Raw genomic sequence first — 12,718 nt, 5'->3', positions numbered from 1 at the left:
ATTGGATTATTTGTTCTTTGGGTATTGAGTTTGATAAGTTCTTTATACATTTTGGATACTACCCCTTTATCTGATATGTCATTTGCAAATATCTTCTCCCATTCTGTCAGTTGTCTTTTGGTTTTGTTGACTGTTTCCTTTGCTGTGCAAAAGCTTTTGATCTTGATGAAGCCCCAATAATTCATTTTTGCCCTTGCTTCCCTTGCCTTTGGCGATGTTTCCAGGAAGAAGTTGCTGTGGCTGAGGTCAAAGAGATTGCTGCCTGTGTTCTCTTCAAGGATTTTGATGGATTCCTTTCTCACACTGAGGTCTTTCATCCATTTTGAGTCTATTTTTATGTGTGGTGTAAGGAAATGGTCCAGTTTCATTCTTCTATATGTGGCTGTCCAATTTTCCCAACACCATTTGTTGAAGAGACTGTCTTTTTGCCATTGGACATTCTTTCCTGCTTTCTCAAAGATTAGTTGACCATAGAGTTGAGGGTCCATTCTGGACTCTCTATTCTGTTCCATTGATCTATATGTCTGTTTTTGTGCCAGTACCATACTGTCTTGATGATTACAGCTTTGTAATAGAGCTCGAAGTCTGGGATTGTGATGCCACCAACTTTGGCTTTCTTTTTCAACATTCCTTTGGCTATTCAGGGTCTTTACTGGTTGCATATAAATTTTAGGATTATTTGTTCCATGTCTTCGAAAAAATGGATGGGATTTTGATAGGGATTGCATTAAATGTGTAGATTGCTTCAGGTAGGATACATTATTTTCACAATGTTTGTTCTTCCAATCCATGAGCATGCAATGTTTTTCCATTTCTTTGTGTCTTCCTCAATTTCTTTCATGAGTACTTTATAGTTTTCTGAGTATAGATTCTTTGCCTCTTTGGTTAGGTTTATTCCTAGGTATCTTATGGCTTCGGGTGCAATTGTAAATGGGATCAACTCCTTAATTTCTCTTTCTTCTGTCTTGCTGTTGGTATATAGAAATGCAACTGATTTCTATGCATTAATTTTATATCCTGACACTTTACTGAATTCCTATATGAGTTCTAGCAGTTTCGGAGTGGAGTCTTTTGGATTTTCCACATAAAGTATCATATCATCTGCAAAGAGTGAGAGTTTGACTTCCTTTTTGCCAATTTGGATGCCTTTTATTTGTTTTTGTTGTCTGATTGCTGAGGCTAGGACTTCTAGGACTATGTTGAATAGCAGTGGTGATAGTGGACATCCCTGCTGTGTTCCTGACCTTAGGGGGAAAGCTCTCAGTTTTTAATTTTTTATTTGCTGTGGGTTTTTCATAGATGGCTTTGATGATATTGAGGTATGTAACCCCATCCCTACACTTTGAAGAGTTTTGATCAAGAAAGGATGCTGTACTTGTGAAATGCTTTTTTAGCATCTATTGAGGGTATCCTGTGGTTCTTGATTTTTCTTTTTTTAATGTATTGTATCATATTGATTAATTTGCAGATGTTGAACCAACCTTGCAGCCCAGGAATAAATCCCACTTGGCTGTGGTGAATAATCCTTTTAATGTACTGTTGGATCCTATTGGCTAGTAATTTTGCATCCGTGTTCATCAAGGATATTGGTCTTTAATTCTTCTTTTTGATGGGATCTTTGTCTGGTTTTGGGATCAAGGTAATGCTGGCCTCATTAAATGAGTTTGGGAGTTTTCCTTCCATTCTATTTTTTTGGAAGTTTCAGGAGAATAGGTATTAATTCTTCTTTAAATGTTTGGTAGAATTCCCCTGGGAAGCTGTCTGGCCCTGGGCTCTTGTTTGTTGGGAGATTTTTGATGACTGCTTCAGTCTCCTTACTGGTTATGGGTCTGTTCAGGTTTTCTATTTAGTCCTGGTTCAATTTTGGTAGTTTATATGTCTCTAGGAATGCATCCATTTCTTCTAGATTGTCAAATTTGCTGGTTTATAATTGCTCATAATATGTTCTTTTAATTGTATTTGTTTGGTGTTGGTTGTGATCTCTTCTCTTTCATTTGGGATTTTATTAATTTGGGTCCTTTCTCTTTTCCTTTTTTTAAAAAGATTTTATTTATTTATTTGTCAGAGAGAGAGAGTGCACAAGCAGGCAGAGTGGCAGGCAGAATTGGAGAGAGAAGCAGGCTCCCTGCCGATCAAGGAGCCTGATGCAGGACTCTATCCCAGGACCCTGGGATCATGACCTGAGCCAAACGCAGCGGCTTAACTGACTGAGCCACCCAGGCATCCCTTCTTTCTCTTTCCTTTTTACAAAGTCTGGCCAGGGGTTATCAATCTTATTAATTCTTTCAAAGAACCAGCTCCTAGTTTCGTTGATTTGTTCTACTGTTCTCTTGGTTTCTGTTTCATTAATTTCTGCTGTGGTCTTTATTATTTCTCTTCTACTGGGTTTAGGCTTTCTTTGCTATTCTTTCTCCAGCTCATTTAGGTGTAGGTTTAGGTTGTGTGTACTTGAGGTCTTTCTTGTTTCTTGAGAAAGGCTTGTATTGTTATATACTTTCCTCTCAGGACCGCTTTTGCTGTGTCCCAAAGATTTTGACCAGTTGTGTTTTCATTTTCATTTGTTTCCACGAATTTTTTAATTCTTAATTTCCTGGTTGACCCATTCATTCTTTAGTAGGATGCTCTTTAGCCTGCATGTATTTGAGTTCTTTCCAACTTTCCTCTTGTGTTTGAGTTCTAGATTCAAAGCATTGTGGTTTGAAAATATGCAGGGAATGATCCTAATCTTTTGGTACCTGTTGAGACCTGATTTGACATAGGATATGATCTATTCTGGAGAATGTTCCATATGCACTAGAGAAGAGTGTGTATTCTGTTGTTTGGGGATGGAATATTCTAAATATATCTGTGATGACCATCTAGGCCCATGTGTCATGTAAAGCCTTTATTTCCTTGTTGATCTTTTGCTTAGATGATCTGTCCATTTCAATGAGGGGGTGTTAAAGTCCCTTACTATTATTGTATTGTTGTTGATGTATTTCTTTGATTTTGTTATTAATTGGTTTATATAATTGACTGCTCCCATGTTTGGGGTATATATATTTAAAATTGTTAGATCTTCTTGTTGGACAGACACTTTGAGTATGATATAGTGTCCTTCCTCATCTTTTAGTATAGTCTTTGGCTTAAAATCTAATTTATTTGTTATAAGGATTGCCACCCCAGCTTTCTTTTGATGTCCATCAGCATGGTAAATTATTTTCCACCCCCTCACTTTAAGTCTGGAGGTGTCTTTGGGTCTAAAATGAGTTTCTTGTAGATAGCATATCAATGGTCTTTTTTTTTTTTAATCTATTCTGATATGCTTTGTCATTGGGACATTTAGCCCATTTGCATTCAGGGTAACTATTGAAAGATATGAATTGAGTGCCATTGTATTGCCTATAAGGTGACTGTTACTGTGTATTTTCTCTGTTCCTTTCTGGTCTGTTACTTTTAGGCTCTCTTTTTCCTTAGAGACCCCTTTCAATATTTCCTGTAGGACTGGTTTGATGTTTGCAAATTCTTTTTGTTTTTGTTTGTCCTGGAAGATTTTTATCTCTCCTTCTATTTTCAATGATCGCCTAGTTGGATATAGTATTCTTGGCTGCATATTTTTCTCATTTAGTGCTCTGAATATATTGTGCCAGTCCTTTCTGGCCTGACAGGTCTCTGTGGATCGGTCTGCTGCCAATCTCATATTTCTACCATTGTATGTTACAGACCTCTTGTCCCGAGCTGCTTTCAGGATTCTCACTGAGACTTTGTCACTGAGACTTGTAAGTTTTACTATTAGATGACAGGGTGTGGACCTATTTTTATAGATGACTTTGTGGGGGGTTCTCTGTGTCTCCTGGATTTTGATGCTTGTTCTCCTTGCCAGATTAGGGAAATTCTCTTCTATAATTTGCTCCAATATACCTTCTGCCCCCCTCTCTCTTTCTTCTTCTGGGATCCCAATTATTCTAATATTGTTTCATCTTATGGTATCACTTATGTCTTGAATTCTCCCCTCGTGGTGCAGTAGTTGTTTGTCTCTCTTTTTCTCAGCTTCTTTATTCTCCATCATTTGGTCTTCTATATCACTAATTCTCTCTTTAGCCTCATTTATCCTAGCAGTAAGAGCCTCCATTTTTTATTGCAGCTCATTAATAGCTTTTTTTATTTCACCTTGGTTAGATTTTAGTTCTTTTATTTCTCCAGAAAGGAATTTTATTTCCCCCAGAAAGGGATTCTCTAATACCTTCCATGCTTTTTTCGAGCACAGCTATCACCTTGATAATCATCATTCTGAACTCTAGTTTTGACATTTTACTAATGTCTGTATTGATTAGATCTCTAGCTGTCAGTGCTGCCTCTTGTTCTTTTTTTTGTGGTGAGTTTTTCTGCCTTGTCATTTTATCCAGATAATAGATGAGAGAACAAAATACTAAAAGGGTAGCCATGACCCTGGGGGGGATTAATTTCATATATATATATGTATATATACATATATATATATATTTAAGATTTTATTTATTTGAGAGAGAGAGAGAATGAGAGACAGAGAGTGTGTGAGAAGGGGGAGGGTCAGAGGGAGAAGCAGACTCCCTGACAAGCAGGGAGCCTGATGTGGGACTCGATCCCAGTACTCCAGGATCATGATGTGAGCCAAAGGCAGGTGGTTAACCAACGAGCCACCCAGGTGCCCCCAGAAAATATATATTAACCAAAGCTGAAGATACCCGAACCTGGGGGGAGAAATAAGGGGGAAAAAAGAAATTATATATGTGTGTGTATAAATTAGACTGGTGAATAGAACAGAGATACACACTTGATTTTGGGTGTATTTTGGTATGTTAGAAGAAACTACCTCCTAAAGTTTTAAAGAAAGAAAAACAAATATATACAAAAATAAGGGTAAACAGAATGAAGGGATGGAATATGACTGTAAAGCTGAAAATTTAAAAAGATTCTAAAAAAGGAATTGATAAGAAGATTGTTGAAAAAAGAAAAAAAAGAGGAAAGAATGTGATCAGGCTGGGGACTAGAACAAAGCAATGCACTAGATTTTGGGTATATTTTGATCTATTAGAAGAAATTTTATCCAAAATTTTAAAGAAAAAAAAGCTGTATGTATACAAAAAAAATAAGATCAGATACAGTGAAGGGATTAAAATATGACTATAACAATGAAAATTAAGATTTTTTAAAAGATATTGATAAAATAGTTTAAAAATGTTAAAATAGGAAAGAGGAAAAATTTAAAAATAGAATAAGAAAAAATAAAATTTAAAAAATTTAACTTTGAAAGACTAAAGGGTCATGGGAAAAAAGCCATGAATTCTATGTGTTGCTTTCCACTAGCTCTGGAGTTCCACAGTTCTCATTGATTGATGACCTTGGTCTTGGCTGGATGTTTTTGCTGATCTTCTGGGGGAGGGGTCTGTTGCCGTGATTCTCAAATGTTTTCACCGGAAGCGGAATTGCACTGCCCTTGCAGGGGCTGGGCTTAGTAATCTGCTCAGTTTTGGTCTTGGTGGCTTTTGTTCCCTCAACACTTTCCATACCGCTTTGGATGATAGGAATGAAAATGGCAGCCTCTCAATCTCTGGCCCTGTAGGAGCCAAAAGCTCAGGGCCCCACTACTCAGTGCACCTTCAGAGAAAAACAGTCAATCCCTCCTGTCTCTCTGGTCTCTGGCTGCACTCAGTGCTCACCCAGCCTGTGACTGAACGTTTCTATCTCTGGTGACAGCCCTGTCTGGAGTCTCCAAACCCAGCAGATTCCTGCAGCACACTCCCACGCCACTCCTCCCAGAGGAGGAAGGAGGGGGTCTCTCCAGATCTGCCATTTTTGGGGTTTCTGCTCAAAGAGCAGAGGTCCAACTGTGCCTTGGATCATGATTTAAAGTAACCCCGAGCTGAGAGCCCACTCCTTGGCTCTGTCTCTGCAGCCAACTTCCCCACTCCAATACTTGGCAGCTGTGCCACACTCAGGCACCCCAGGTCTTTCTGTGACCCTGTGGGTCCTGAGACCACACTCTCCCCGCAAGGGCTCCACCCCTCACTTAGCCTCTGGAGCAACATCCCTCAGTGAAGCAGACTTCTAAAAGTTACAATTTTGTGCTCTGCTGCTCTCTCACTTGCCCCTCCCCCATCTATCTTCCTGAATGTTGCCTCAGGTTCACTTCTCTACACGTCCTACCTTCCAGGAAGTGGTCAGTTTTCTGTTCCTAGAATTGCTGCTCTTCTTCTCTTCTATCTGCTGTAGTTCAGAACCGTTTGATAACTATCTAGCTGAACTCCTGGGACCTGATGATATTTAAATCTCCTACTCCTCCACCACCTTGCTCCTCCCTCTCTAAAAGTTATATTTCTGTCAGTGGCAAGTTATTTATAACTTCCACTCTCCAGAATACAAGGCCATTAGCAAACTTTTACTTAGCTTTCACACGCCCTCTCCCCATGTCCTGTGTTTTGTTGAAACCATATATAATTGTTAATTTTTTGCATTGTACCTTCATTTTCTCAGATTAAAGTGGCCTTAATTTTTATGGCAGCTGTTTTTTTCCATGATTTCTTAAATCCCACATCTGTTTTTTGCTTGAATCTGTTTTCACTTGCCAACAAGCTTTTTGAATCTCTGTGTATTGGTAAAAGTATTTGTATTCACCCCCGTCTTGAATACTATTGTGGCTGAGTTGAGACTTCTAGATTCAAAATCATTTTCCCTGAGAATGTTTTAGCCATTTTATATCTGTTTTTGAGCCCCTGATTTTGCATCTTCCAATCTGATACATTCATTTATAATTTTTTCTTATTCTTATTTAATCTGTTTTTTCTTTTCCCTCCCTTCTGAAAACATTTAGAACTTTGTTTTTTTTCTGTTTCTCCTTGGAATTTTGAAGTTTTCCAGAATGTCTAGGTATGCAGCCTTTTTTCCCCCCAAAATTATGTTTGCCAGTCACTGAGCCCATTCCTTTCTGAATCCTTCAGCTCAGAGAAGTTTTCCTATATTATTTCATGAGAATTTTGTTGAGTGAAAAGGAAGAAAACTTTTTTGTTTTCATTATTCATTTCTACCTTTTATATTTCATGTTTTCCCTTTTCATGAGTTTTTATTTTGATTAGTTTGGGTCGTCTTTCCTTTTTTGAGAGTATCTTCCTTTTGCTTATGTAAGGGAATCATCAGCTGAGGTTTAGAGTTGACTAAAGTCTTTTTCCCTCAGGACACTGGAGACAATGTCACTATCTTCTGCCAATCTTATTCTCTTTTCAAGGGAGTAACTTGTTTTATTTTATTTACTGTATTTTATGCTTTTGTTTTCTTAATCCTTGAAATTCAAAAATTTCATCCAGATATGTATATGTTAGTTTGTCTTCTTTTTTTCAAAATTCCCACATGGTAGTGGGGGGGATATTTTCAATCTAAAGGATCAAATTTTCTTTCAGATTAAGTAAATTTTCTTTAATTCTTCTGTTTGTTCCTCCTGGATCTCTTATACATATGGATCTTCTAGATCTATCCTTCACAACTTAATATTTTTCTCATAATTATACTTTTTTAATCCTTTCTGTCTGAGTCCTGGTAGAATTCTTCAAGTTGGTCTTTTAATTGACTACTATAATTTTCCACATTCTCTAGTCTGATATCCTATTGCTTGCAGCCTTGATTGAGATTTTTAACTTGATGTTATTTTTCACCATTGTAAACATTTTCTTCTTCTCAAAACATCCCGTTTTCCACACAGGCAAGAAACTTTACGACTGTGCTGAGTATGGGAAGAGCGTCCATCGGAGCATAGGTCTTCACTATCATCAGAGAATTCACACTGGAGAGAAACCTTTCATATGTGATACATGTGAAAAAGGCTTCAGTTATAACACAAAACTTTGTGTTCATTGGAGAGTCCACACAGGAGAGAAACCTTTTAAGTGTGAAAAGTGTGGCAAGGGCTTCACTCAGAGCTCCAATCTTCACATCCATCAGAGAGTCCACACTGGAGAAAAACCTTTCATATGTGATACATGTGGCAAAAGCTTTAGTTACAACACAAATCTTCATGCTCATCGGAGAGTTCACACAGGAGAGAAACCTTTTAAGTGTGGGGAGTGTGGCAAGGGCTTCTATCAGAGCGCTAATCCTCACATCCATAAGAGTCCACACTGGAGAGAAACTCTACAAATGTGGTAAGTGTGGTAAGGGCTTCAGTCAGAACATAGATCTCCAAGTGCATCAGAGACTCCACACAAGAGAGAAACTCTGCAAGTGTGTGTGATTCAGAGCATCAGTCTCCAAGTTTATCAAAGAATTCACACAGAGAGACCATTAAATATGATAGATGTGGTAAGGGTTTCGGTTACAACATGAACTTTCATGTTCATGAGAGGGACCACAGGGTCTCACAAGGGTAGAAACCTTGTGTACCTGAGAAGTGAGCTCAAGTCTTCATATTCCTCAGATCCCAGGTGAGAGAAATCCGCCCCCCATACATGGAACATTTGGTCAGAACTTCTGCTAGAGTGCATTTCTCCCCCTTTACCAGAGAGCCTTTTTCTGTAACAATTTGATGAGCTGTAACAATTTGATGAACATGAAAGTCCAACTATGCATGCTTTGCTGTCCATTTTGTCCCCAGTTCCTGGCACACAGCCTGGCACAAGTAGCCATTCATGAAGTATTTTTTAATGCAAATCCACATGGGAGGAACCCCTGTGTGATGTGTGGTGAAGACGTCAAAGTTCACACCTTGAAACCTTTTTTAAAAATGCTGTGTGGCAAAGATTTTGGTCAAATCATGGTTTTCATCATTAGTTAATCCCTGTCAGAGAGAAGTACTGTTTTTTGTTTTGTTTTTGACAGAGAGATCACAAGCAGGCAGAGAGGCAGGCAGAGAGAGAGGGGGAAGCAGGCTCCCTGCCGAGCAGAGAGCCTGATGCAGGGCTCAATCCCAGGACCTTGAGATCTTGACCTGAGTTGAAGGCAGAGGCTTAACCCACTGAGCCACCCAGGCACCTCAAAGAGAAGTACTGTTAACCTGATGAATATACTAATGGACTTGAGATAAATATTCAAGTTAAATCAGTGTAACAAATTTAAAAATATATACCTTTAGCATAAGAATTCTCATCCCTAAACTATCAGCTATAAAAATCAATGTTTTAACATACGAGTTTTGACAAAAGTATCTGTTGTATTATTCAGGGAAGAATCCTATGAAATGAAATTGTGTGTCAGGCTCTGGACTGACCATCTCCATAGAAGGTTGGGTTGATTCCATCTCAAAGAGGATTATGTTGGACATAACCCATGAGTTACCCAGCACCAGTGACAAACAAGGTCTTCTTCCTGGGAAAGACACCTCTTACCTGGCAAAGGCCTTTCTAGGATGAAAGCCTCCTGGGACTAATTGAGCATCTCCTCATCCATCTGTCATGTCTCCAGGCTGCTGGATGCCTCTACCATGTATTGTAGAAATCTCCAGGTAAGGCATCTTCAGAGTAGATGTTGCTAGAAGAGACAGCTAAAGAAAGGGACTGCATCAGGGTTTGTGGAAGGGAGTTAGAGTAGAGGAAAACAAGTCTGAAAGGGAATGATTAGAAGGAAAAGGAAAATAACAGTGTCTAGGAGGGAGCTTTTGGGATAGTGGGGGTGGAAAGCCCAGAAGTTTCTCTAAAGTCTCTAGCAAGTGTGGTGACCCCCCAGTACAGGGCCTTCCCTGGAAGTCTGAGCTGAGCAGAGAGTGGTCTATAGTGGGTAGATCTGGACCCCATCAGTATTAGGGCCAATTGAGACCAGAGGTAGAAGAGCTGCTGGGAGGGGCCTTGGAAAGCAACTCCATCAAGGCAACTCTTGATCCTTTCAAGAGGCATAAATTAATCAGAGACAGAGCCTGGGGCCTGGCAATGAAGGGGGAATACCTGGGCCATTGGAGGTTAGGAAGAGGTCAAGGACCCAGTTTCATCACTGAATTGTGGATAGGGAAGAGAAATGCTTTGTCTGAATCATTCACTTAGGAGCGGTATGTTCTGTATGTACCCTAAGCAGCCATTTCAAGGGGAAGGATATCTACAATTATTAGGCCTTTGGGGCTCTAGGAGGACTGTCAGCTGAGCTATACAGAGACCATCAGCTCACGCTGGGAGAGGGGCTTGGTATGCCTGAGGGCTTTAATGGCAACTGGCATCTGAGAGGCACTCAAATATCACTGAATGAAGGTACTAATAAAATTCTAACAACTCACATTTTATATCAGTTTCTTTTCCTTCTTCCTCTTCCTTTTTCCTCTTTTTTTTGTTTTTAGATTTAAAAGATATTTTAAGTATGAAATATATCAGGCGTACAGAAAAGTTCAGAAAACATAATGACTGTAATAGTATATGAAAATTTTTGCCATATTAGCATCAGGTCTTTTTTTTTTTTTTAAGTAAGAAAAAACATTTAATAAAGCTTCATGCTGTATCACTCTGCTCAGAGTTAACAATTATGCATAAGTTACTGTGTATTTCTGTGTATGCTTTGAGTTTATTATGTGTATGTCCATGGTATCTTATGTTTTTACATAGATAATATAATTTGCAATTTGCTTTATACCCCAAACATTATATTTTCGTGATTTTTTTATGCTGATGTTTTAGAATTAATGGATTTCAGCTCCTGTCATCTTCTATCAGATATTTTCAATAGATTATTTGTATACCCCTATGACAACAAAACATTTTCAAGTGCTTTAACTTTTATGGAAATTGTCCTATTTAAAGCCCTTTAGGGTGCCTGGGTGGCTCAGTGGGTTAAGCCGCTGCCTTCAGCTCAGGTCATGATCCCAGGGTCCTGGGATCGAGTCCCGCATCGGGCTCTCTGCTCAGCAGGGAGCCTGCTTCCCTTCCTCTCTCTCTGCCTGCCTCTCTGCCTACTTGTGATCTCTATCTGTCAAATAAATAAATAAAATCTTTAAAAAAAAATAAAATAAATAAAGCCCTTTATTCTTCTTTCATGTAAGTTATAGAATCACCTTGTCAAAGTCCTTGAAAAATTTGTTGGGGTGTAATTTTTTGGGTTTTGTTTTTCTTTCATTCCTTCCATTGGATGTTTTCTTTATTCTCTGTTTTCCTCTACCAGATCAGTAAATTTTATCTTTTTGTTTTGACATTTGTTAACATTTATAACTTACTAAAGTCTGCATTATGCCTTATTAGTAGAGAGTAGAACACTAACTGTGCTTCTCCTTCTCCCAGATTATGTTACAGTGGTATGTGATTTTTATTTCATCAAGTTCTTTTTAAAAGATTTTATTTATTTATTTGACAGAGAGAGACACAGCGAGAGAAGGAACACAGCAGGGGGAGTAGGAGAGGGAGAAGCAGGCTTCCTGCTGAGTAGGTCAGATCATGACCTGAGCCGAAGGCAGATGCTTTATGCCTGAGCCACCCAGACATCTCAAAAGTGTTTAACACATCCCTAGATTTGTCATTATTATTTTGTTATAAGTAGACAATGAAAATTTGGATTAACCTGCATATTTGTCAGTTTCTTACCACTGGTTCTTGTATTTCCTCCTTCCTTGTGAATTCCATTTCTCAGGCTCCCAGAGCAGAAGCAGCTTGTGCAGTGGTCCAAAGCACTGACACTGGGGCACCTGGGTGGCTCAGTTAGTTAAGCATCTACCTTCACTCAGGTCATGATCCTAGGGTCCTGGGATCGAGCCCCACATTGGGCTCCTTGCTCAGCAGGAGAGCCTGCTTCTCCCTCTCCCTCTGCCTGCTGCTCCCCTACTTGTGCTCTCTATCTGTCAAATGAATGAATAAAATCTTAAAAAAAAAAAAAAAGCACCAACTCTGCAGCCAGATGGCCTGGGTTTGATATGTGGTTCTGTCATTGATCTCTAGCTCTGTGACCTTGAGCAGATTCCTGAATTTCTTTGTGTCTCCATTTCTCTATCTGTAAAGTAGGATGATAATGGTATCTACTTCATGGGGTTGTTATAAGGATCAGATGAATTAATATTTGTAGAATGGTTAAAATAGTGCCTGGCATGTAGCAAGCCTTATAAAAGAGTTCCTTATATACATAATCTCTCAAATTTTTCTCATTTTTCAGCAAGTGTATCTGTGAGTAGTAAGTTCTTTATTTCTCCCTTACCCTTGAATTATAGCTTAGCTAGGTATAGAATTCTAAATTGACATTTATTTTTACTCAGCAGTTCTGAGCCTCTGGTGCTGCTTTTAAAGTCTGTAATTAGACAATTTATTGTTCTTTTTGCAACAGTGTGTCTTTCCTCTCTGGTTGATGTTCAGATTACCTCTCTATCTTTAAAGAGGTTTAGCAAAATCCTGAAAAGTAGGAAAGTGTTGTGCTATCTTGTGAAATGTATCTAGGTGTGGGTTTACTTAGATTCTTTCCAATCAGGACATATTATGCTTCAACATGCTATTTTCTATTAATTTTTTTTCTTTATTGTATGTGTGTACTTCTGTTAGATTTGTCATTTTTCTAGCTTCTTGAGTTACTTATTTTTAGCCTTTTCTTATTTTCTATCTTCTGTATTTCAGTGAATTAATTTTCCTGTGAATACTTTGGCAGCATCCTTTCCAGAACACAGTTTGGCAGTCTGTATCAAAGGCCTTTAAAAGGTTCATACCATGTGACTCAAATGTCACATCTAATAATCTATATTAAGGACATAATCAGTTGATATATATAAAAAGGTATACATTACCATGCTATTTCTACTATTTTTTTAAGGAAAGGATTAGTTTAC

At 38.5% G+C, this 12,718-nt stretch overlaps 1 protein-coding gene across 2 annotated transcripts in view; it reads left to right on the top strand.

The window, feature by feature from the left end:
- Positions 1–10,748, top strand: part of LOC125097531 (putative zinc finger protein 56) — a 33,241-nt gene extending 22,493 nt beyond the window's left edge. For both annotated transcript variants that reach the window (XM_047725206.1, XM_047725205.1), the window contains exons 4-5: positions 7,712–8,150; positions 9,166–10,748. In XM_047725206.1, the coding sequence (XP_047581162.1) occupies positions 7,712–8,150; positions 9,166–9,235 (509 nt within the window). In that variant the 3' untranslated portion in view covers positions 9,236–10,748. The remainder of the gene's footprint in view (positions 1–7,711; positions 8,151–9,165) is intronic.
- Positions 10,749–12,718: the final 1,970 nt, after the last annotated feature.

Source organism: Lutra lutra, chromosome 4 (genome assembly GCF_902655055.1).
Source record: "Lutra lutra chromosome 4, mLutLut1.2, whole genome shotgun sequence".
Taxonomy (NCBI): Eukaryota; Metazoa; Chordata; class Mammalia; order Carnivora; family Mustelidae; genus Lutra; species Lutra lutra.
The sequence above is the reverse complement of the archived record's forward strand: the minus strand, read 5'-3'. Positions and strand labels throughout refer to the sequence as shown.